Source organism: Myotis nattereri (genome assembly GCF_964212035.1).
Source record: "Myotis nattereri genome assembly, chromosome: 5".
In the NCBI taxonomy this organism is placed as follows: domain Eukaryota; kingdom Metazoa; phylum Chordata; class Mammalia; order Chiroptera; family Vespertilionidae; genus Myotis; species Myotis nattereri.
This window is the reverse complement of record NC_138080.1, coordinates 77,286,752-77,313,348: the sequence shown is the minus strand read 5'-3', so window position 1 is coordinate 77,313,348 and position 26,597 is coordinate 77,286,752. Positions and strand designations below refer to the sequence as shown.

Here is a 26,597-nt window from a genome sequence, read left to right as displayed (position 1 = left end):
CATTGGTCCTAAAACAACTCTGGCTGCTTTTAAGGGATTCTCCACCAGTAAAAAGAGGGTCACAAAACAGGCTATAAATTATACAGGGTGGCTAGGCATGTAAGTCCTTCCTGTTCTCCTTCCCGCTGCCTGGTGGGAGGCCTGGAGCTGCTGAGCCCAAGAGCCTCCAAGGAGCCAAGCAGTGGGGTCCCTCCAATTACAGAACTAGAAACAGATGACACTAGGCTCCTTCCAACACCTGTTTTCACCCTATTAGTGTTCAGCTGATTTGGTTTGAAAGACCCTTTCAAATCGAATCGTCTATGAAAAATTTCAAAGATTTCTATCATTTTAATTACCCATTTCCAGCTTTTATTCAGCATCTTATGTCTCTAGATTTTCAAGCTTCATTTTTGGCAAGGTTATCTTTTTACTGGGGGGGGGGGGGGGGGAGGGGTTCTTCAATTATAAACATTACACATTATTTCCTGAGCACAAGTGGACAGTGAAGAGAAGTGACCAGAACCAATCTAGGTGGAAGGAAAAGTCAGCAGAAGCTATGGGTTTTTCTTCACTTCACTTGGTAGTATAGGAGGTGTGTTCTGATAAAGTTATACATAAATTGAAATTTGAAACAATTATCCTATTAATAAAGGCTATGTGGTTGTGACGCCCTCACGCCATGATGAGCGATCACCAAGAGGCTGTGTGTGCAGCGGGTGCGCGCGGGTGGGTAGGGGCTTGACCTCTTTGGGGCAATCGATCACAGGGCTCCCGCACTGTGAGAGGGCACAGGCCAGACTGGGGGACCACCCCGCCCCCGCCTCCAGTGTTCAAATTTTGTGCACCAGGCTTCTAGTACTATAATAAACAAGCATAATTACCTTTAAATGAATAAATTACATAGATCCTTTTTCAGAGCAGGCATGTCTCTGATTTGCCTCTTAATAAGGCAAGCATTTACATACTGGTTTTGCTTAAATACTACCCATGATATTTAAGCTGAGGCTAAAGGCTGACTCCATGTACACAAAGGTTTTATCATCAGATTCCACTGGATGACATTGTGTCTCCATCCTGCATGGTGGCCTAATGAACAGAGCAATTAAGGGCGACCCGTCCAGTCCCAAATGCAGAAAAACATCAGTGTAATTTTCTCTCCTTGCAGATCTGGGTGCCAGCACTCCCATATTACTATACAATAAAAAAGTTTCACGTGATTTAGAAACACACTGAGTCACTGGCAGACCAAAAGTCTTTCAGGATACATAAAAGGGTGCCATTTAAAAACCTGACTTGAAATAGATGAGAGTCAGCTTATCAAAGTCACAATAACAAACAAATAAAAAAATAAAATTTAACTAGTTCTCAATCCACTTCCTTTGTACACCACTTAGAAGTATGTATGAATCTTATTATACAGTAATGGTAGAATGGCAATAACAGGAAAATATAAAGGCTGCATTTGATTTTACCTTTGAGTTTTACCTAATTCATCAATAATTTTAAAAAGTCGAATAGTAAGAGTAACACTGGTGAAAATGGCAGAGCAGGGAACTCCAAAAGCCTGTTCCTCCACAAAAGCAGCAAATAAACTTGCAAAAACAATTAAAATAAACTTTATCAGAACTCTGGAAACTAATCAAAAGTTTACAGCAACCAGGCAAGGACTTATTAAAAAACAACAACAGCTGAATTTTGGTAACAGAACTTTCCAGCATGCCTTTCTTAATCTACTTACTTACTCTGACACCATCAGGCATTTCGGTCAGGAAATAGTTTCTATTTAGAAGTAAATGGGATGCACACTGCCCATGTATTTCTCTTGGTGAAGTCTTTATAGTAAGAAGCCACATAAAAACAATTGGAGGTCACCAATGAAAAGCAAAGGGACAAGGCAAAATACTAATCTACTTTCTGTGAAATTCTCTTTGTTTTGGCCAGGAAAGAAATAAACCCTAAAAATAATTCCTAACATATAATTAAGTCATTTTAGTTAATGTTTATTTCACTAAACCTTTTAACAATATACTTTCAAGAGATCTAAATAACCTTCCATTGATCTTCCTAACAGCAAACTTTAGAGCTGAGCTATCCAGTACAGTAGCCATCAGCCAGGTGGCTACTTAAACTTAATTTAATAAAAATTAAGTAACATTTATGCCCTGGCCAGTGTGGCTCAGTTGGTTAAGCGTTGCCCCCCGTACCAAAAGGTCTCCGGTTTGATTCCCCCCGCAGGGCACATGCCCAGGTTTCTGATTCAATCCCCAGATGGGGTGCAGGCGGGAGGCAGCAGATCAATGTTTCTCTCTCAAATCAACATTTCTCTCTTTTCCTCCCTCTCAAAAAAATCAATACATTTTTAAAAAATCAAATAACATTTAAAATTTCTCAGTCACAATGGCCATATTTCAAGCACTCCATAGCCATCACAGTGAATTCTATTGTGCTGCTTTAGAGAGATCAAATGGATATATGCCTGTCAAATATTTTGTGTCCTGAAGACAAGTGACGATAGGGCTTAGTCAGATGCATTATTCAAAAAACTTATCAAGTGTCACCATGTGCCAGGCACTAGAAATACAGAAGATAAGAGTCATTACATTCAAAGTCACTGCACTCTAAGAAAAGAGACACAAGGAAAAATATACTATAATTTCCATGTGATGAGTACTGTGAGGAAAAACAAAGCAGGTTAAGAGCTATGCACACAGTGTGAAGTGGGATCAGGTAAGGCCTCCTTGTTAGAACTGATGTGTATAACAAAACAGTACACTGCAGTCTGAGATTATACAAGGTGTGGGAGCAGCTCCTTTGCAGCCATTTAAGCACTAAGTATTCAAACTCTGGGCTTACACAACACATGGAGTCAACTTCCCCACAGCTCCAACAACAGTTTTCAACAATTATCTTGTTCATTAAAGAGATGAAATGGACCTGGCTGCTCCAACTTAAAAGTCTAGACAAAAATGTTCAAATTAAATAAGAATAAAAGGGAGGCAGAGTCCTACCACACACACAGAATAGCGTGTTAGGAAAACAAATAAAAATGAAAACTACTTTCTGAATTCACACATGAATGTATGACAACAGGTTAAAAAGCAAACCAGCTCTAGCCGGTTTTGCTCAGTGATTTGAACGTCGGCTCTTGGACTAGAGGAGTCCCAAGTTCAATTCTGGTCAGTAGCACATGCCTCAGTTGCAGGCTCAATCCCCACCCCAATGGGGATGTGCGCGGGAGTCAACCATCGATGTGTCTCTGTCTCTCCCTCTCCCTTCCATTCTCTCTAAAAATCAATGGACAAAATATCCTAGGGTGAGGAGTAATAACAACAACAAAAAAATGCAAACCAGATCACTCTTAGTTAATGCATTATTTATACTCTTCAAGTTATGGTATTGTCCTTTCGTTATTTTTTAAAGGTCTGCATGAACTTTTATGGACATAATTTCTGCGGCAATATTTGCTTAAAAATTCATTAAGTAGATTATTAATATAGTTGACTTACTTTCTAAACTAAACTTTGGCCAGAATGTTCGACTTAATAGAAGTAAACAGATTAATCCTTAAAAGTCCTTTGCTTTCAGAGTGATTTTCAGATTTGAATGAATTGTCCAAACACAGATCATTTCAACTTTGTATGTGTACTAACCTTCTAAATAAAGAACTCAAATAACATATAAAATTAATTTTTTATAGGTATTCCTTATTTTCTAGAACTGAATTCACATTCTCTCTATTACATTTACATCAACCTTAAAACAGAACCAACAGTACATACTTTCAATTGCCAAGTAAATTTTCCGCTCTCCTTCCTTGGGCTCCTTGCCAGGTGGGAAGTATGTTCCTCTGATTGTAATTGCAGCTTCAGAATATTCACTGATTCTCTGCAGAGCTTCCTTAGAGGTAACTTTCCACCTAGCAGTCTATAAAAGAAAGGGTGGGGGGAAATCACTTCACAACAGGATTTAAAAGCTGAGTGCACTGACAAAGAATAGGTTGTCTCAATCATATTATGGTCAATATTAAGACTGTAATTAACATCATCATAAATTCATCTAAATCCTAACATGCCTAGAACATATTCATAAAAATGGAATTTCTATTGTTGTCTCCCCTATCTAGATAAAAAGTAGCTATTAAAATGTTCACGGCACTTTGTAAAGTATACGATTTTCTAACTACTATGCTGTACACCTGAAACTAATACAAAATAATATTGAATGAAAACTGTAATTTTAAAAACATTTTTAATGTAAAGATAAGCAAAATTAAATGTTCATGGGTTTTAAAGAAGAGGTTTTCAATCCCAAGAAGCAAAAGTTCCTATTCCACGTTCAGTTGGCATGGCTCAGTTGAGTGTTGACCTATGAACCAGGAGGTCACAGTTCAATTCCTGAAGAAGACACATGCCCAGGTTGCAAGCTCAATTCCCCTTGTGGGGCGTGCAGGAGGCAGCTGATCAGTAATTCTCTCTCATCACTGATGTTTCTATCTCTCTCTTCCTCTCCTCTCTGAAGTCAATGAAAAAATATGTAGAAAAGCTCCTACTCCATAATAAAATGTTTAAATCTGTTACTTGCCTGTGGAAAGTCATTGATCTCTAATTCTTCCTCATATCTCTTAAAAGATTCATTCTGTCCACCATCCTGTCTCTCTTCTTCTTGTTTCTCCAAAGGCACATAATTGAGCTTGGCATTGATCTTTTCAGCAAGTTGCTCTGCAATGGTTTTTGCAGACACAGTGGGAGCCAGGATGGTACCACCTCTGAGAATTGCATTGGTGGCCTGCTGCATCACATCCTGCAGTTAAAGAAGAACTACAGTCAAATCTCAATTGAGGGCAGAGACAAGATCAGGGACCCCACCAATTATTCTCTGTAAAGTCACTAATTAAAAGCATCTTTCGCCGAAACCGGTTTGGCTCAGTGGATAGAGCATCGGCCTGTGGACTGAAAGGTCCCGGGTTCGATTCCGATCAAGGGCATGTACCTGGGTTGCGGGCACATCCCCAGTGGGAGATGTGCAGGAGGCAGCTGATCGATGTTTCTCTCTCATCGATGTTTCTAACTATCTCTCTCCCTTCCTCTCTGTAAAAAATCAATAAAATATATATTAAAAAAAAAAATAAAAAAAAATAAAAGCATCTTTCTAATGTAGATTCCTACCATATGTGCAATTTAACAGTATATATTTTTAACTGGTAGTTAGAAATATAGCCTTTACTTTGATGAGAAAATTAAAGAACACTCAACTCTATATTAAAAGTTCTACTGGCTCATAGCCCCGGCCAGTGTGGCTCGGTTGGAGAGTCATTCCACATACCAGAAAGGTGGCGGGTTCGATTCCCAGTCAGGACATATACCCAAGTTACGGTTCAATCCCCAGCTGGGGTGCGTGTAGGAGGCAAACGACTGATGTTTCTCTCTCTTCTCTCTCTCTCTCTCTTCCTCTAAAAATCATAAAAAATAATTTTAAAGCTACAAAAAATTGCATTAATAAAAATAATAAAAAATAAAAAAGTTCTACTGGATTATAGATAATTAGGTAACTCTTGATATTAAACATAGTATATTCCTAAAATAATTTACATGCTTTGGAACTCCCAGGAATTTCCTCTGAATTAGAATCTTTGTGCCCTATCACCACTGAGTTCTTCTTCTCCCATGGTCCAACCCAATATTCAATAAATGATAGTAAATTACTTACTCAACACCTTTTAGCTTTTTTAACTTGAACTTAATTTTACTATATGCTTAATCTGAACAGACCCCTTCCATGGGTAACACCTGACTCATACCTCAAAATTTTCGAACAGTGAAAAGTTACAGCTATTTGATTTCTCTAATAAAGAGTTATTAGCAGTAATAATCCCAGAAAATTTAGGTACTGCCATCCCAGCTCTGAGGTGGCACAGATACTTCATGATACCTCACTGGCTAAACAAAGACCAGAGGTTCCGAGCCTGGTTCCATCACTAACCTATGGCTTGGTCATCCCAGCTTAGGTGCTATAAACCTGAACCTATATAGCCTATTGGACAGAGGGCCTGCCCTGCAGATCCCCAAACTCTAAAAATCTTTAAAACACACCCAGTAAAAGCAAATCAGTAGAGAAAAAGAGAGTTATTTCTTTAATATTCTGATAAGAGCAATTAGTAAAGTACTTTATAACATGCTCCATGGCTAACATGCTTAACAGTTCAGCCTTCCAAAATAGGCATTAAAACCTCAGTTAGCCCAGCACTGACCTATGAACCAGGAGGTCACAGTTCAATTCCCCATCAGGGCACATGCCTGGGTTGCAGGCTCAGCTCCAGTGTGGGGTATGCAAAAGGCAGCCAATCAATGATTCTCTCTCATCATAATTCCTAAAAAGCACTTAAATCAAAGAACTTATAGAAAGTTTTGACTAAAACTTGGAACAAATTACTTAATACCTGAGACTCAATGCCCAAATTCTTCTGAGCATTGATTCTAAGAGCCAATCTTTTAGCAATTTCTAATTTCTCAGCATTTCCAGCAGTTGGAACAGGAACACTAGATGTTCCAGGAGCAGCCATATCCTTCACTCTCTTCTTTGAATTAAACATGCTTTCAATTTGCTCATCAATCTAAACAAAATGAAAAAAAGGTCAGCAAAAGTTGAATTAAAAATACCAATGCAGGTGTATCTATAGAAACTAATAAAAATATTTCTACCAGAAGTCTAGAATCAGTTACATTTATGTTAATTCAACCACACAGATGAACAGGAAAATATACCAGCTATTGGTTAAGAGCGACACATTTCATTTTAAAAAATCAGTTTGGTGAAAAAAATAGAAAACAGAGATATAATGCTACACGAACCATTATGCAGACTCTTGAGTGATCCAGAAAATACTTCACAGTTCAGCAAATAAGGAATGTGTGTTGTCAAGACAGAGCAGCCAACATGATGCATCTAAAATGCCCTAGCACTCAGGCCTAGAGGCCAAATATACTGTATTGAAAGAGGCTGGAAGAAGGGCAATAACTTAGGGCCAACGGACAATTTAAAAAAGAGATAATGAGCCCTAGCCGGTTTGGCTCAGTGGATAAAGCATCGGCCTGCGGACTGAAGGGTCCCAGGTTCGATTCCAGTCAAGGGCACATGCCCGGGTTGTGGGCTCGATCCCCAGTAAGGGACGTGTAGGAGGCAGCCAGTCAATGACTCTCTCATCACTGATGTTTCTATCTCTCTCTCCCTCTCCCTTCCTCTCTGAAGTCAATAAAAATATATTAAAAAATAAAATAAAATACTGGGGGACGGGGGAAGAGTCAGTGATTCTCAGGGAGAATGATACAACCATGTTCCTAAGATAAAGTTCCAAAATTCTTCCAGACTCTTAAAATTCAACTGGATTTGCTTTAAAAACCAGGTAACAGAATCAGAAAAGAACAATGCACTACTATATTCCTTTGAGCTAAGAAAGAAAAGAAATGAAGGTAGGTTTCCCCACGAAAGCAAAAGCAATGCCGAAAGCCCTTGCTCTCCAGGAATCACACAATTCCTACGATGACTGTGCAATTCTCAGATTTGTCTCATCTACCTTATAAACTATTTGCAGTTCCTTTTAAAGATGCTTTTTGCCCCAAAATTATGATTAACACTGCCAACTAAAGAGATATAAACCCCTTCATATATTCAGATTAGGCCAACAGGGTCTTATCTTTTAAATATTAAATGAAGAGGAAATTTTGTTGAGGGTTTAAATTTAATTAGGTTAATTTAGAAAAACCTTCATTTAACAGTTTTATATTAAACAGCACATATAGCATTAAAATCCAAAACAAATGCATAAAATCAGAAATGGAGAATGTGTATGGTGCTAGCTGGTAGGGGTAACTTTACTTTTGACTTTATTCACTTCAGTATTGTTCTCATTTTTTACCAAAAGTATATTTTATTTCAACAATTAGAGAAACAATAAGAGATTTTTTTAAATGTTCAAAGTGACAATAAAAACAACACTGAGGTGTAAAAACAAGGCCACAAATTCTTTAATACTCGTCCCTTCAAGAAGTAGAACCTGTCCATGAGTATGGGCTGGACTGTGACTTGCTTTGTAGAAGTGCTAGTGTGTGACTCAGAGACTAGTCATAAAAGGCACTAAGTCTTCCCCTTTGCTCTCTCTAGGATCACTTGCTCTGGGAAAAGGCCCTGCCATGCTGTGAGGGCATGCCAGCAGAGCAGTAAAGAACGGAAGCATTCTGCCAACAGCAAAGTACGTGAGCCATCTTGGAAGAAGATGGCCCTGCGTCACTACAACTGGGGACAACAACTTGACTGCAGTCGCGTATTATCCCTAGCCACAACTACCTGGCTAAACTGCTCCTCATTTCCTGACCCTCGGGAACTATGAGATAATAAATGTTTATTCTTTTGCCCTACTAAGCCTTGGATTGATTTGTTACAGCATTACGGGTAACTAAACACTGACTTAATTGCCTTGTAAGCCAACCTGGTATACTAGAAATAAATGGCCTGGGGTTAATCGGAAACCTGGGTTCTGGTCCTGGCTGTGGTTAACAGCCACTGTGGTCATGGACTAAATACTTTTCTGGGACACAAGTCCTTAAATGACAATAACAGATTGAATTCCTGATTTCCAAAATTGTGTTCTAAGCTAAGGTTTAATAGGGTGTGTGAAAAAATGTTATATGATCAGAGATTGGAAATGTTGGAGAATTTCTGGGTTAAGCAAAGTTAAACAAGGCTTCTTTAATTAAGAACTTATCACATCCTTTGATATATTAATGTAATTACTAGTGGTATATACTAGGCATATATCCCAAAATTCTTTTATAATGAAAACATCTTCTCAGATAACCCCTTCATTACTTTTATGAGTGAAACATAACAGTCTGAAAAACCAGTTTTTTTAAATAAATATTCTTCTAAAGCTCAAGCTCCTGAGGGGTTAGGGTTCCAAGAAATACTTCGTGAAACCTGCATCTTGTTAAGTCCTCAGGATCCCCCTTCACTGGATCACAAATAATTCCATACATTAAGGACATGGACTTTAAAGTAGAATGAAATAGATACAGGGCCCAACTCATTCATTCCCATAATAGCAATATAAATCTGAAAAGATTATTTGTTTAAGCCTGTCTCCTCAATTGTAAAATGAGAATACTTTTGAGTACTACTTCATGTGATTACTATAAAGAAGTAAACAAAATAATCCCTGTAAAGCACTTGGCACAGTGCATGGCACTTAGTAGCACTCAAATGTTGACTGTTATTATTAACTAGAGGCCTAGTGCACAAAATTCATGCACTGGAGGGGGGGTTCCCCTCAGCCCAGCCTGCACCCTCTCATAGTCCAGGAGCCCTCGGGGGATGTCAGAATGATGGCTTAGGCACACTCCCCCTTGGACATCCTTAGCGCTGCCACGGAGGCGGGAGAGGCTCCTGCCACCGCCACTGTGCTCACCAGCTGGGAGCCTGGCTTCTGGCTGAGCGGCTCTCCACTGTGGGAGTACACTGACCACCAGGGGGCAGCTTCTGCATTGAGCAGGATCGGGCCGAAACCGGCTCTCTAACATCCCCTGAAGGGTCCTGGGTTGCGAGAGGGCGTAGGCCAGGCAAAGAGACCCCACCAGTGCACGATCAGGGCCAGGGAGGGATGCGAGAGGTTGGCCAGCAGGGGAGGAACCACAGGAGGGCTCCAGGGTGTGTCCGGCCCATCTCACTCAGTCCCAATTGGCCAGACCCCAGCATAAAGCTAACCTACCCGTCAGAGAGTCTGGCCCCTGGTGGTCAGTGCACATCATAGTGAGCGGTTGAGCAGCCTTAGCATATCATTAGCATATTACACTTTGATTGGTTGAACAGATGGCCAGACAACTGGGCATTTAGCATATTAGGCTTTTATTATATAGGATAAGGATGTTCTATAACAAATTTTAAAAGATCAACATTAATACCAATATTGCTAAAGATATGGGGAGCTAGGAACTCTGACAAACCACTAGAGTGAGTGAAAACTATACATTTACTTTGCTGTAATGACAATCTGACCAATACTTTAAGACTAGCAATTCCTTTTATACACTCATCCTCCAGACCGAATCTCATGACTGTGCAAGTTAAATATGCAAGGATAAGCACTGAAGTATCCTATATAATAAAAGCCTAATGTGCAAATTGTCCTCTTGGATAGCTGTTAGCCTGGGAGTTCAATCGCTTGGTATGATGTGTGCTGACCACCAGGGGCCAGACTCTCTGACCGGTAGGTTAGCTTTATGCTGGGGTCTGGCCAATTGGGACTGAGTGAGATGGGCAGACGGCGACCAGCAGCTGCAGTGGCAGGGGGCGGGGCCGCTGCCTGGCTCCCAGGTGCTGAGGGAGCTGGGGGGGTGAGGGAGGCGGGGCCCTGGTCCCGAATGATTGCCCACAGGCAGGATGGTGGAGCAGGTGAGGGGGCAGCACCAAGCCAAGGCAGGGTGCCAGGTGAGGCTGCGAGGCTGGGGGCGCAAGCTGGGGTTGTGAGCCTAAGGGTGTGAGCTGGGGCCCAATCTCCGCAGGCCACCCTGAGGGATCCCACCCGTACACGAATTCGTGCACCAGGCCTCTAGTAGTATATAATAGTAAAGTACAGTATATTCCAAATAATAAATATATAGAAACAACCCATATATTTAAAATAAATGTTTGATTCATTGAACGGGAAAACATCCATACAATAGAGTATGATGTAGCCATCAAAAATAATGTAAAAGAGGTGGCTCAGTTGGTTGGAGCATCAACCCGTACACCAAAAAGGTTGTGGATTTGATTCCCAGTCAGGGCACATGCCTGGGTTGTGAGTTCGATCCCCGATACAGGGTGTGCAGGAGGTAGCCAATCGATAGTTCTCTCTCATCATTGATGTTTCTATCTCTCTCTCCCTTCCTCTCTCTGAAATCAATAAAAACATATTTTAAAAAATCAATAAAAATATATCCTCAGGTGAGCATTTAAAAAAAAATAATGATGTAACAGTGAATGTACTAAAATGGGAAGATTTCGATTAAGACTGTTACTGCAACAAAAGGTCTTAAAGCAGTATGATGTCATTGTTATGAAAATACATAAATACGAGCGCATGTGAATATATGTACATACATAAGATAAGATTGGGAAGGATACAAACCAAGGTTTCCAGTAATTAGCTATCTCAACAAGTATGAAAAGAAAAACTGTTTCAATGGGCACGAAAGGGACTTAGAACAACACTTACATCGACTGCAGCATCCTCATCATCTGAATCTTGGAGACCAAGAGCTGCTTTTTGTAACTTCTTTCTCTCATTAGCCAAAGCTTGTTCTGTTTCATCAAACTTGAATCCCTTACCAGAGAACCCACTACTCTTTTTAATTATTTTCCCTTCCTTTCAAGGAAAAAAAAAAAAAGTTAATTTCATAGTTAAAAATTTTAATGTTAAGAAATTTACAGCAATTTAATATCGTTTAAGGTGTAGTATGACAATTGAACAAAAACACTTCATCTAGCATGTGAGAAAAAAATTAGATCTGTAGGTAAATGACTGAAAATACTAAATTTAATCAAAAGGATTTTACTTTCACTCTTTTCCCCCCCTTCCTAGAGATAAATAAAAGTAATCCTGGGGGTTAACCAAAGAATTCATATGCATATATGCATAACCCATGGACATAGACAATAGTGTGGTGAAGGCCTAGAGTGGGGGGAGGGACTGTTCAGAAAGGGTGGTCAATGGGAGGAAAAAGGGTATCTCTGTCTTACTTTTAACAATGAAGACAAAAGAAAATAATTCTTTCAATATTTAAAAGTCCTATATTAAATATTCAAATTTTAGGACACAATAATGATTTACATAAAAATGGGAGTTAAAAAAACTCACAGCTTTCTGTTGATCTTTGAAATCACTCCACAGTTTCTCTAGATCAGGAGGTACTGCAGTCCCAGACAATTCAAGAGCTTTAATGATATCACCAGCATAGCGAGCTTGATCTTCTGTGATAAAAGTATATGCGTAACCCTAATGCATAGTGAAAAGTAAAACTATTAGATACTAACAAGACGAATCCTATCTAGATCACAAGATAAAATTTAAATCACCCAATAAATCCACTTAAGACTCCATCACTAAAGTTTTAAGACCATTAAAAAAGTACTACTAAATTATCTAATGGTTGAAAGTGAAATATCTAAGTTTAATATTCAAAAATGAAGAGCAAAACCAGAAAATGTCTAATTTCTTATGCGTAAGTAGTAATACATGTGAATTTATTTTTTTAGAAATATTTTTAAAATATATTTTATTGATTTTAGAGAGGAAGGAAGAGGGAGAGAGATAGAAACATCAATGATAAGAGAGAATCATTGATTGGCTGCCTCCTGCAGGGCCCACACTGGGGATCTAGTCTGCAACCCAGGGATGTGTCCTGACCAGAATGGAACCTCGACCTCCTGGTTCATACGTCCACACTCAACCACTGAGCCATGCAGTCCAAGCACATGTGATTTTACGTAAATGCACAATTGCATTGTCCTACATATTTAATAGTATTTTCCTTCCCTTTTGGGCTTATGTTCCCTTTCTCTACTAGTGTACCACTCTATATCAACTTCCTAAAATGTAGCTTCCCATATATTTAAGAGTCATAAAAGATATAAAACCATATGTGTGTATAATCATGGTATGGTTTTATATACAAAAGCAACTTGTTTTTTAAATTTATTTTTGTAACCATCTTGCAAAAATAAAGTCAACTACATTATCTCCCTGGGATACTCTAAAGCAGCGGTTCTCAACCTGTGGGTCGCGACCCTTTGGCGGTCAAACGACCCTTTCACAGGGCTCACCTAAGACCATCCTGCATATCAGATATTTACATTACGACTCATAACAGTAGCAACATTACAGTTATGAAGTAGCCACGAAAATAATTTTATGGTTGGGGGTCACCACAACATGAGGAACTGTATTTAAAGGGCCAGAAGGTTGAGAACCACTGCTCTAAAGGCTAAAGCACCATATGTCCCAGCAGCTTTTTGGTTCAGGCAAGAGAAAGACTGGAGTTAAAATAAAGAAATAGCAAACCCAGATTGCCATCTTCACAAAATACTTTGCCCCTCCCATTGAAACGTTATAAAATTTAAAACATGGTTTAATATTTTATTTCAGGAATATCTAATCACCAGATTTGACCCATGGTCTGTTTCTATACTGCCTAGGAGCTAAGAATGGTATTACATGTTTTTAAGATTGTGTACAAATGTATACACACACATACGTGACAGAGACCACACGTGGCCTCAAAAGGTTACAATTTTATTTTATTTTTTAAAATATATTTTTAGATTTCAGAGAGGGAGATAGAAACATCAATGATGAGCCCTAGGCGGTTTGGCTCAATGGTTAGGGTGTCAGCCTGCAGACTGAAGGGTCCCAGGTTTGATTCCGATGAAGGGCACAGAGCATGTACCCCCTTCCTTGGCTACAGGCTCAATCCCTGGCTCGGCTGCAGTCACAGGAGGCAACCAATCAATGTATCTCTTACATGGATGTTTCACTATTTCTCCCCTGCCCTTCCACTCTCTAAAAATCAATGGAAAAATATTCTTGGGTGAGGACAAAATAAATAAACATCAATGATGAGAGATAATCACTGATCAGCTGCTTCCTACATATACCCTACTGGGTATCAAGCCTGCAACGTAGGCATGTGTCCTGACCAAGAATCAAACCATGAACTCCCTAGTTCACAGGTCAGCGCTCAACCACTGAGCCACACCAGCTAGGCTACAATTTTATTTTTTCAAGTTTTAAACATTTTAATACAATTCAAATAAGTATGTCTGGTTCATTTTAGTTCCTTCACTGCCAAACTAGGGTACAGGGACTGCATCAATTTCTCTGACTTCTCTTTATCTGTGATGACCAAGGTATAAAGATATCTGCTGCATCAAACTTTAAACTTCACATTATCCTCATTTTTCTTGATCTTGACAGACTCGGCATCCTTTTACCTGGCTGTAAGCACAAAGTCCTTCTTTAATTTTATAGGGCATGACTACGAAGCATGGGAGAGTGCATGGCCAGCACCCTGAATTACCCCATCCCCCACATACTGCCCTCAAGAATATCAAAAGAGCCCTAACCGGTTTGGCTCAGTGGATAGAGAGTCCCAGATTCGATTTCGGTCAAGGGCATGTACCTTGGTTGCGGGCACATCCCTGGTAGGAGGTGTGCAGGAGGCAGCTGATAGATGTTTCTTCTCATCAATGTTTCTAACTCTCTATCCCTCTCCCTTCCTCTCTGTAAAAAATCAATAAAATATATTAAAAAAAGAAAAAGAATGTCAAAAGACACAAAAGGCTACAATATTTACTACCTGGCCCTTTATATAAATGGTTTCCCAAATCCACAGAATAACTCAGGTTCAAAGAATAAATGCCATCAATTATCTGTGTACCTTGGACAAGTAACTTAATTTCTATGTGCCTCAACTTTTCTCATCTATTAAATAGGATAGTATTATCCACCTCAAAGGCAAGTTGTGATGACAAAATCACAAATGTAAAGCACTTCTGTGCCTGGCACTTAATCAGTACTCCTTATATATAACCTATTACTATTAATGTTATTATTGCTTTAGTATGCAGACATGACTAGGGTTGGAATATCAACCATATCATCATCAATGTTTCCAACAGCAAAATATTCTGCTCCTTCAAAAAGAATGAATTAAACAACAAACAAGCAAACAAACAAAAAAGAAAGAAAAACTAACAAGCAAAAAGAATGAAGTAGACCTATATACTTACTGGAATACCTGAGTCAAAAAAGCAAGTGATATGTATGTGCATTGGTGGAGGGGGTAACAGGGGTGATAGGAATGGGTTTGAGTATATTTTATGATCCCATATATTTTTTAAAAACCAATGAAAGATTCTAAACTATATACATGGTTGTACATAGAAACTTTAGGCAGGTAAAAAATCCTAAAAGGGGACACAAATGGTTAACACCATCTAACTAGAGAATAGCTTGGTATCTGGTAATTTTCAAAATATGTAGACATGTGTAATTTTAACAATATTTAGACATACATATGCATATGTGATGAACACCTCAACTATTCCTCACACTTTGATGATTAAGGATTTTCCCCCCCTTTTTTTTAATTAAAAAAAAGTTTCAGTTGATTTTTAGACAGAGAGGAAGGGAGAAGGAGAGAGAGGGAGAAACATCAACGTTAGAGTGGAATATCGACCACCAGGGATCAAGCCTGAAACCCAAGCATGTGCCCTGATGGAACTGAACTGGAAACAGACATGCCCAACCCAGCCACACTGGCCAGGCTGATTGAGGATTTTTAAATGTTCCCATAACTCCGATTACTTACTCCTTAAAACAGTAAAGAAACACTTAGATTCTAATATAACAAAAGCCAACTTAAAATTTTTTTTTACTTTGTTGCCTGCTCTTCCAGTTCGTCCTGCTCTGTGTACATAATCTTCATAATGGTTGGGGCAGCTGTAATTTACTACAAGAATCAGATGTTTCACATCCAAACCTCGGGCAGCAACAGAGGTGGCCACAAGAAGTTTGCAGGTCCCATTCTTAAAGTCATTTATGATGCTATCTCTGTCATACTGATCAATACCTGCAAGTAAATGACACACAAGAATTGTAAAATCTCATGTTCAAATTAAACTTTCCACTTCCTCTGACACTCAGAGAAAGAAGTTAAACACAGAGTAAAGAACAAATACAACTTATATTGACCACAGTTCCAACAACTACAATATACAAAATAAAACACTAAGAAAATTTCATTGCAAGATCAAAGGCTACTGCTATTAACTCATTTATGAATCCTCCAAATCTACCCTTGCCTGCCCCCTTTCTTATCTAGAAGGCTTATAACTGCAGCAGCCTAATCTCAGAATCACTAGCCTAAACTTTGTTAGGGAGCAACAGAAGGCATGCACATTCAGCCTAGATTGACAGGATTCAGATCTTTCTCCTGTTGGGTTTATAGTCCTGCTACTCAGTTTTATCCAAGGACCAGAAGCAGCATCACATGAAAGCTTGTTAGAAATTAGGAATCTCAGACACTACCCCAAATTACTGAATCAGATTTTGCATTTTAACAAAATATTTGGGTGATTGCACATGCACATTAAAGTTTGAGGTACACTAGTAGAACCTACCTAATAGGATCTCTCTTAAATGTTATCCAAAGAGCCTCAGACTGAGAGACAAAGCACAGCATAAAATGCCAAATTGTTCTATTACAATATGCTCAGCCCACATATTTATTTGATGACAGATCCCTGGCATCTCTAGTAGTTAGAGAGGGGAATGGAAAAAATTCTGAAACCTTGAAATTAATTTTTGCAGCAGGAGGTAATTTTTTAAATTTATTGATTTATTTTAGAGAGAGAACAAGGGAAAGAGACAGAAAAAGAAATGTCAGTTTGTTGTTCCACCCATCTATGCATTCATTGGTTGACTCCTGTATGTACCCTGACCAGGGAATGAACCTGCAACCTTGGTGTACTGGGACAATGCTCTAACCAAATGAGCAACCCAGCCAGGGCTAAAATTTAAAATCTACTCTTCAAAGACTGAATTAAATAAAGTATTTGGACCTTATGTCAAAGAAACTAGGATCCAACACTGTACCCAAAAATCTTATCAGAAAAATAATGGAATTAATATCAATATAAATTTAACTTTATAAGTAAAAGATACCAAAACTTTTCCTTTAGCCTGAGGTATTCTGACTACTAACCTAACTGTGTGAATTTCATGCAAGTGAATATAATATGCTAATTACAGTATATGGGATGCCTGCCCAGCAACCATTAAGCCTCTTCTTTTTTAACATAATCCCAATTTGATTCACATATCCATCCATCCAATACAGTCATTTATATCAAACGAGGGATGAGCCTAATTCTCAGTCTTAGGAGGTGAATTATGATTAGTGTAAAACCAACCCTTCTTAAATATCTGTGTTAATAAGAACCAGCCCTGGCTAGTGTGATTCAATTGGTTAGAGCAACGCCAAGGCACATACCTAGGTTGCAGGTTCAGTCTCCAGTCCGGGCTCGTGCAGGAGACAACCGATCAATGTTTCCCTCTCACCTCAATGTTTCTCTCTCAAAAATCAGTGAGGCCAGCTGGTGTTGCTCAGTAGTTGAGCATCAACCTATGAATCAGAAGGTCAAGGTTCAATTCCCGGTCAGGGCACATGCCTGGGTTGCTGGTTCAATCTCCAGTAGGAGATGTGCGGAAGGCAGCCAATGGATGATTCTTCTCATCATTGATATTTCAATCTCTCTCTCCTTCTCTTTTCCTCTCTAAAATTAAAAAAATAATATAAAAAAATAAACAAATAAATAACCGCCATAACTGGTTTGGTTCAGTGGATAGAGCGTCAGCCTGCGGACTGAAAAGTCCCAGGTTTGATTCTGGTCAAGGGCATGTACCTTGATTGCAAGCACATCCCCAGTAGGGGGTGTGCAGGAGGCAGCTGATTGATGTTTCTCTCTCATCAATGTTTCTAACTCTCTATCCCTCTCCCTTTCTCTCTGTAAAAAAAATCAAGAAAATATATTAAAAAAAAAATCAATGAAGCCCAGCCAGCATTGCTTAGTGGTTGAGCATCAACCTATGGACCAGGAGGAGGTCATGGTTTGATTCCCGGTCAGGGCACAGACCTGGGTTGCGAGTTCGATCCCCAGTGTGGGGCATGCAGGAAGCATCCAATCGGTAACTCTCTCTCATCACTGATGTTTCTATCTCTCCCTTCCTCTCTGAAATCAATAAAAATATTTATTTTATTTTATTATTTTTTACTATATCTTTATTGATTTCAGAGAGGTAGGGAGAGGGAAAGAGATGGAAACATAAATAGAAAGTACATTTTTTTTTTAAATAATGAAAATGTCCTCACATGAGGATTTTTAAAGTAATTAATTAATAAGGACCAAACCCAGAGCGCTTTAGTTTATTGTAGGTCATCTTTATTAATATTTACTTACAAAATATTTTTTTTTTTAAGAGAAAAAGGAAGGGAGAGGGAGAGAGAGACAAATGTTGATGTAAATCAGCTGCCTCCTGCACACCCTATACCGGGGATGGAGCTCTGACTGGGAATCGAATCAGCAACCTTTCGATGCACATTACATTGACCAACCAAGTGAGCCACACTGGCCAGGGCACAAATTTCTTTAATGTTTGGCTTAATAGAAGATAGCTGAAGTTATTATACCAGTATCTTCTGTATTCAATCTGCTTCAATGTAATATGCCATGCAGCCACTAGAAAACTACACTACACACCCATGAGAGAATGAAAAAGGCAAATAATACGATGGGGTTATTATGGAAATACTCTTGACTTCATGAACCCCCTGAAAGTGTCCCAGGACAATAGTTAAGAACCATAATTATTCACTCCCCTTGCCTGTGAATGATTTCAGAATAAGCATGTGATACAATTTTGACCCAAGAGAAAAAAGTACATATAGGGGATTTATGGGAAACATTTCCTCATTTATGTAAAACACACATTTTCACTAAAATAGGAGCTCTTTTAGGATCAACTCTACTGCAGATAACAACTATAAATTCCGGGCAAAATATAAACAATTACCTGAAGGCACTAGAGTGACTAAAAGCGGACACAAACTGGAAAGGAGTTAAGATGTGGAAGAATATAATGATACTGGGTTGAGGATTATAGAGGATTCTTTTTTTTTTTTTTTTAAACTTTGGAGTAGGAGGAGCCTTGGCAGCCAGGTAGGGAAGTCAAAACCTGAGTAGAAGCAGTGTTACTGCCTTGGCAGGCTGCTAGCGAATTTGATTCCTGATCAAGGGCATACACCACAGTTGCATGTCCCCCAGCCCTGGTAGGGGCTCATGTGGGAGGACAATCAACGTGTCTCCCTTCCACTCTCTCTAGGAATCAATGGGAAAAATATCCTCCGGTGAGAAATTTAAAAAAAGCAAAGAAATATAGTTTTACTGACAAGAAAGAGAATAAAAAATTCAAGACAAACTCAGGACCAGAAAAGAGCGCTATACTGAATTATGCATAAAAATGCTGCCCATTACAAAAAAGACTGAGTTTGAAATATGGATCCAATCAAGTTGATACCCTATTTAAAAAACAAGATTCCCACAATGTAAGTCCCAATATATTTAACAATGGTGACAGTACAAATAAAATGTTACTTTATAATTTCAATTAAAGCTCTAATTTGAATCATGAAAACCTCTAGGTAATATGATACAATGAAAAAAAAATACATGAATCAGAAATTCTTAATATCAATTCCTCCTTAGATTATTAATGGCTTAGAGAATTTGGTCAAACCAATGTATTATTATTTTTTAATTGTTTTACTGCTTAAAGTATTACAAAGAGTATTATATATGTCTCCTTTTTTTTCTCCCCTTGACCCTCCCCTAGCCTCCCATGCCCCCCAGTGTCTTGTGTCCACTGGTTAGGCTTATATGTATGCATACAAGTCCTTCGGTTGATCTCTTACCCCACCTCCCACTCCCTAACTCTCCCCAGCCTTCCCGCTGTAGTTTGACAGTCTGTTCGATGTAGCTCTGCCTTTGTATCTATTTTTGCTCATCAGTTTATAATGGTCTTAGTTATCCATAAATGAGTGAGATCATGTGGTATTTTTCTTTCATTGACTGGCTTATTTCACTTAGCATAATGCTCTCCAGTTCCATCCATGCTGTCGCAAATGGTAAGAATTCCTTCTTTTTTACAGCAGCATAGTATTCCATCGTGTAGATGTACCACTGTTTCCTAATCCATTCATCTGCTGATGGGCACTTAGGCTGTTTCCAGATCTTAGCTATGGTGAATTGCGCTACTATGAACATAGGGATGCATATATCCTTTCTGATTGGTGTTTCTGATTTCTTGGGATATATTCCTAGCAGTAGGATCACTGGGTCAAATGGGAGTTCGATTTTTAACTTTCTGAGCAAACTCCATACTGTCTTTCCATAGTGACTGCACCAGTCTGCATTCCCACCAGCAGTGCACAAGTGTTCCTTTTTCTCCACATCCTCTCCAGCACTTGTCGTTTGTTGATTTGTTGATGATAGCCATTCTGACAGGTGTGAGATGGTACCTCATTGTTGTTTTGATTTGCATTTCTCGGATGATTAGTGACTTTGAGCATGTTTTCATATGTCTCTTGGCTTTCTGAATGTACTCTTTTGAAAAGTGTCTATTTAGTTCCTTTGCCCATTTTTTGATTGGATTGTTTATCTTCCTTTTGTTAAGTTGTATGAGTTCCCTATACATGTTGGAGATTAAACCCTTATCGGTGATAACATTGGCAAATATGTTTTCCCACGCAGGGGGTTTTCTTGTTGTTTTGTTGATGGTTTCTTTTCCTGGGCAGAATTTTTTTATTTTTTATTTTATTTTTTTTTTAATATATTTTATTGATTTTTCACAGAGAGGAAGGGAGAGGGATAGAGAGTTAGAAACATCGATGAGAGAAACATCGATCAGCTGCCTTCCGCACATCTCCTGGAGATGTGCCTGCAACCAAGGTACATGCCCTTGACCGGAATCGAACCCGGGACCCTTCAGTCCGCAGGCCGACGCTCTATCCACTGAGCCAAACCGGTTCCAGTGAATTTTTTTTATTTTGATGTAGTCCCATTTGTTTATTTTCTCTTTAGTTTCCAATGCCCTAGGAGCTGTATCAGTGAAGAAATTGCTTCGGCATATGTCTTGAGATTTTGTTGCCTTTGGATTCCTCTAGTATTTTTATGGCTTCTCGTCTTACATTTAAGTCCTTTATCCATTTTGAGTTTATTTTTGTGTATGGTGTAAGTTGGTAGTCTAGTTTCATTTTTTTGCATGTATCTGTCCAATTTTCCCAACACCATTTATTGAAGAGACTGTCTTGACTCCATTGTATGTTCTTGCATCCTTTGTCAAATATTAATTGAGCATATTGGTTCGGGTCAATTTCTGGGCTCTCTATTCTATTCCATTGATCTATATGTCTGTTCTTGTGCCAGTACCAGGCGGTTTTGAGAACAGTGGTTGTGTAATACAGCTTGATATCTGGTACTGCAATCCCACCTACTTTGTTCTTCTTTCTCAGGATTGCTGCAGCTATTCAGGGTCTTTTTTTATTCCAGATGAATTTTTGGAGAGTTTGTTCTAGACCTGTGAAATATGCTGTTGGTATTTTAATGGGAAGTGCGTTGAATTTATAGATTGCTTTGGGTAGTATGGACAGTTTAATGATGTTGATTCTACCAATCCAAGAACATGGTATGTTCTTCCATCTGTTTATGTCTTCCTCTATCTCTTTTCTCAACATTCTGTAGTTTTCTGAGTAGAGGTCTTTTACCTCTTTAGTTTATTCTTAGGTATCTTAATTTTTTTGGTGTGATGGTAAATGGGATTGCTTTTTTAGTCTCTCTTTCTGTAAGTTCGCTATTGGTGTATAGAAATGCCACAGATTTCTTGGCATTAGTTATGTATCCTGCCACATTGCCGAATTCATTTATTAAGTCTAATATTTTTTTGATGGAGTCTTTAGGGTTTTTCATGTATAATATCATGTCACCTGCAAATAAGGGCAGTTTTACTTCTTCTTTTCCAATTAGGATGCCTTTTATTTCTTCTTCTTGTCTAATTGCAATGGCTAATACTTCCAGTACTATGTCGAACAGGAGTGGTGAGAGTGGGCATCCCTGTCTTGTTCCTGTTCTTAGGGGAAATGGTGTTAGTTTTTGTCCATTGAGTATGATGTTGGCTGTGGGTTTGTCATATATGGCTTTTATTATGTTGAGGTATGATCCTTCTAATGCGTGTTGGATTTTGTCAAATGCTTTCTCTGCATCAACTGATATGACCATGTGGTTTTTTTCTTTCAATTTGTTTATGTGATGTATCACGTTTATTGATTTGTGGATATTGTACCATCCTTGCATCCCTGGGATAAATTTTACTTGGCCATAGTGTATGATCTTTCTGATGTACTGCTGGATCAGATTTGTTAAGATTTTGTTGAGGATTTTGGCATCTATGTTCATGAGGGATACTGGCCTGTAATTCTCTTTCATTGTGTTGTCTTTACCTGGTTTTGGTATTAGGGTGATGCTGGCTTCATAGAATGAGCTTGGAAGTGTTCCTTCCTCTTGAATTTTTTGTAGTAGTCTGAGGAGGATAGGTTTAGTTCTTCCTTGAATGTTTGGTAAAACTCCCCTGTGAAGCCGTCTGGCCCTGGGCTTTTGTTTGCTGGAAGCTTTTTAATGACTGCTTCAATTTCTTCCATAGTTATTGGCCTATTGAGATTTTTAGATTCTTCCTGATTGAGTTTTGGAATGTTGTATTTTTCTAGGAATATGTCCATTTCCTCCAGGTTGTCTAGTTTGTTGGAGTAGAGTTGTCCATAGTATTTTTTAACAATCATTTTTATTTCTGTGGGGTCTGTTGTTATTTTGCCTCTATCATTTCTGATTTTGTTTATTTGGGTCCTCTCTCTTTGCTTCTTGGTGAGCGTGGCTAGAGGTTCATCAATCTTGTTTATCCTTTCAAAGAACCAGCTTCTGGTTTCGTTATTTTATGTATTGTTTTTTGGTCTCTATGACATTTATTTCTGCTCTGATCTTTTTTATTTCCTTCCTTCTGCTCACTCTGGGCTTTTCTTGTTGCTCTATTTCTAATTCTTTGAGATGTAGTTAGATGATTTACTACCATTTTTTCTTGTTTTTTGAGGTAGGCCTGTAGGGCTATAAACTTCCCTCTCAGGACAGCTTTCATTGTGTCCCATAGGTTTTGGATTGTTGTGTTTTCAATGTCATTAGTTTCCAGGATGTTTTTAATTTCTTCTTTGATCTCATTGGTAACTCAATCAATATTTAATAACATGCTATTCAGCTTCCAAGTGTTTGAGTATTTTGGGTTGTTTTTATTGTAGTTTATTTATAATATTATGCCATTGTGATCTGAGAAGATGCTTGGTATGATTTCAAACTTCTTGAATTTGGGAAGACTTTGCTTATGACCCAATATGTTGTCTATTTTTGAAAACATCCCATGTGCACTTGAGAAAAACATATATTCCATGGCTTTGGGGTGAAATGTCCTGAAAAAGTCAATTAAGTCCATCTGATCTAGTGAGTCATTTAGGATTGCTGTTTCTTTGCTAATTTTTTGTCTAGAGGATTTATCCAGTGATGTCAGTGGTGTATTAAAGCCCCCTACTATGATTGTATTGTTGTCGATCTCTCCCTTGATATCTTCCAGGAGTTTTTTTATGTATGAGTGCTCCTGCATTGAGTGCATATATGTTTATCAGGGTTATATCTTCTTGTTGTATTGATCCCTTTAGTATTATGAAGTGGCCTTCCTTATCTCTTGTTACGGCCTTCACTTTGAGGTCTATTTTGTCTGATATAAGTATTGCTACTCCAGCTTTTTTTTCATTTCCATTTGCCTGAAAGATATTTTTCTATCCCTTCACTTTCAGTCTGTGTGAGTCCCTTATTCTGAGGTGGGTCTCTTGTAGACAGCAAATATATGGGTCATGTTGTTTTATCCATTCAGCCACTCAATGTCTTTTGATTGGAGTATTTAGTCCATTTACGTTTAAAGTTACTATTGAAAGGTACTTGTTTGTAGCCATTTCTATTTTTTGTGCCTGTTTTCTTTCTTAGCTTTTTATTTCTTCTTTTTACACCAGTCCCTTTAGCATTTCTTGCATTGCTGGCTTGGTGGTGATAAACTCCCTTAACGTTTTTTTGTCTGTGAACCTTCTTATTTCCCCTTCAATTTTGAATGAAAGCCTTGCTGGATAGAGTATTCTTGGATTCAGTCCTTTGCTTTGCATCACTTTGTAAATTTCCATCCATTCTTTTCTGGCCTGATGTGTTTCTGTTGAGAAGTCATTTGATAATCTAATGGGAGATCCCTTGTATGTAACTTTCCGTCTCTCTCTTGCAGCCTTTAAGATTCTTTGTCCTGAACAGCTGCCATAGTAATTATGATGTGTCTTGGCGTGGGTCTTTTTGGGTTCATCTTGTTTGGGACTCTCTGTGGTTGTGTGACTTTTTTCTTCCCCACCTCAAGGAAGTTTTCTGATATTATTTCTTCCAATAGGTTTTCTAACCCTTGTTCCTCTTTCTGTTGTTCTGGCACCCATTTTATTCGTATGTTGTTTCGTTATATGTTATCCCATAGCTCCCTTAGGCTATCCTCCTGTCTTTTCATTTTTTTCTCCAATTACAGTTCAGTTTGGGTGTGTTTTGTTTCCCTGTCTTCTAATACGCTAATTCGGTCGTCTGCTTCTCCTAGTCTACTGTTGAAACTTTCAATGGTGTTTTTTATTGCAGCTATATCACTCTTCATTTCTTCTTGGTTCTTACATAAGTTGTTGATTTTTTCATCCGTTTCTTCTTGATTCTTGCATAAGTTGTTGATTTTTTCCTCCATCCGGTTTATGCACTCTAGGACCCTTAATCTGAATTCTATTCTGTCATGTTGCATGCCTCTATTTCACTTAGCTGTTTTTCTGGTGAGTCCTCCTCTTCTTTCCTTTGGGGGTTTCTTTGTCTACCCATGTTTGATCTCACCGACAGATCTAGATGTTGAATCGTTCAGGGGCTGTTCCTTGGGTGGCTGTGGCTCCTTGGGCTGCAGTTGCTCCTCAGGCGATTGTGGTAGCAGTTGCTCCACAGTTGGCAACAGCTCCTCTGGTGGGTGCTGTTCACAGCTGTGGTGGCTCCTCTGGCTGGTGAGGGGAGGCGTCTCACACAGCTGCTGTTCCTCAGGCAGAGGATGTGCTGATCACGAGGCTGCTGTTCCTTGGATGGGGGCTGGCTGCACGCTGCTGTTGTTCCTCTGATGTGATGGGCTGCTTGTGGGGCTACTGCTCCTAGGACTTGGACAGGTTGATTGCAAGTCTGCTGCTCCTCGGATGGGGATGGGCTGCTTGCACGGCTGCTGTTCTTTGGATGGGAGTGAGCTGCACATGTCGCTGCTCCTCCTCTCCAGGTGTCTGGTTATGTGGCTTGCTCTCTAGCACTTTAGCCAGACAGGATAAAATTCACCTTAACAAGACATGACTCAAGGGGAACAAAGCATGAATGTACTCAAGACACTGATAACCCCAATATAAGTGACCACCTGAGAAAAGAGAATTAGGGGAGAGAAAAGAGAGTACAAATGATATCCAAGAGAGAGAGAGAGAGAAAGGAAAAAGAAAAAAGATAGGAGAGAAAAAAAAAAGGAGAATGAATGAATAAATATATATATATATATATGTGTGTGTATGTATGTATGTATGTATGTATATATATATATATATATATATATATATATATATATGGAGAAAACACCACAGAACCAATAGATAAACCAAACAAATACAAACAACAAACACCCAGTAAAGAGGGTCGGGGCAGAATCTGTAGAGGCTGAGCTGATATAGGAAATAAGGTTAAGAATTGGATAAATATGGGGAGGACCTCACTTCAGTATAGCGGAGGTAGAAAAGGGATAGGTGGATAAGAAGAGACAGAAAGGGAACAAAACAATATAGTAACAAAAAAATTGATTTAAAAAAATGGTATAAAAATAGAAAATAACAAGTAAAAATAAAATAAAATTGAATGATGAAAAAATAATGTGAAAATAAATAAAAAATAAAGCAACAAACAAAAAGGGAGAAGAAAAAAGCAAAACAAGAGCAACAAACAAAAAAAGGGAAACAAAGAAAAAAGCAAAAAAAAAAGAGCTAATAAAATAATAATAAATAAATAAAAATAAAAAATTGAAATGTCATTCCTTTGGCTGGCTTAAGATCCCAGTTTTCTGGAGTGTCTGTCGTATTATTTTATCTTGATAATGGATTAATATTAATGACAGTGCTATTGTGATTAAACTGAGACAGATGATATAAAATTTAGTTTTAAATTAAGAGTACAAAGTAAAAATTTCATTCAGAACACAGCACAGTACTTGGCCAAGTACTTAACAGATTTCCTTAAACATTACCTCCATGAAGAGACATGCAAGGATAAGATGCCCTCATCAAATCTTTCAGAAGACCATCAGCATGTTCCTGCTTATCCACAAATATAATGACAGATCCAGATTCCTGATAATGGCCCAGAAGCTCAAGTAACTTCAAGAATTTCTTTTCTTCTTCAATCACAATCTGAAAACACCAAATTGTACCAAAGTAATGGAATAAAAACACAAATACATCTCGTAAACAAAAATACTTGTTTTGTGGCAAAGGATAAATGACAACACCTAAATCATTAGGAAGGATTAGAAAAATTTTTATTTGAATTAGTAAACCAGTAAGACCAAAAAAATTATTAATTTTCAAAGAATAAGAGGCTTGCAAATGTGGACAAATGATCATCTGTTCTTCCTCTTAACTTCACATCCTATTAACCAAAGAATAAGATAGCTATGTGACATTCCCACCTACCAGTCCACTTCTGGTGGAAGAAACTACAAGAGCATCGTAAAGACAGTCAGTTCCATGGTTTAGGAATAATCTAACTACATCACAAACATTGATCCCAAAAGGATCACA

At 38.5% G+C, this 26,597-nt stretch overlaps 1 protein-coding gene across 1 annotated transcript in view; it reads right to left on the bottom strand.

The window, feature by feature from the left end:
• DDX46 (DEAD-box helicase 46) overlaps positions 1–26,597 on the bottom strand; it is a 61,674-nt gene that overhangs the window by 5,759 nt on the left and 29,318 nt on the right. Inside the window, exons 15-21 of the mRNA XM_081090973.1 lie at positions 26,045–26,207; positions 15,448–15,641; positions 11,870–12,007; positions 11,228–11,377; positions 6,419–6,592; positions 4,564–4,782; positions 3,762–3,906 (exon numbers count right to left, since the gene is read on the bottom strand). Of these exons, the coding sequence (XP_080947099.1) occupies positions 3,762–3,906; positions 4,564–4,782; positions 6,419–6,592; positions 11,228–11,377; positions 11,870–12,007; positions 15,448–15,641; positions 26,045–26,207 (1,183 nt within the window). The remainder of the gene's footprint in view (positions 1–3,761; positions 3,907–4,563; positions 4,783–6,418; positions 6,593–11,227; positions 11,378–11,869; positions 12,008–15,447; positions 15,642–26,044; positions 26,208–26,597) is intronic.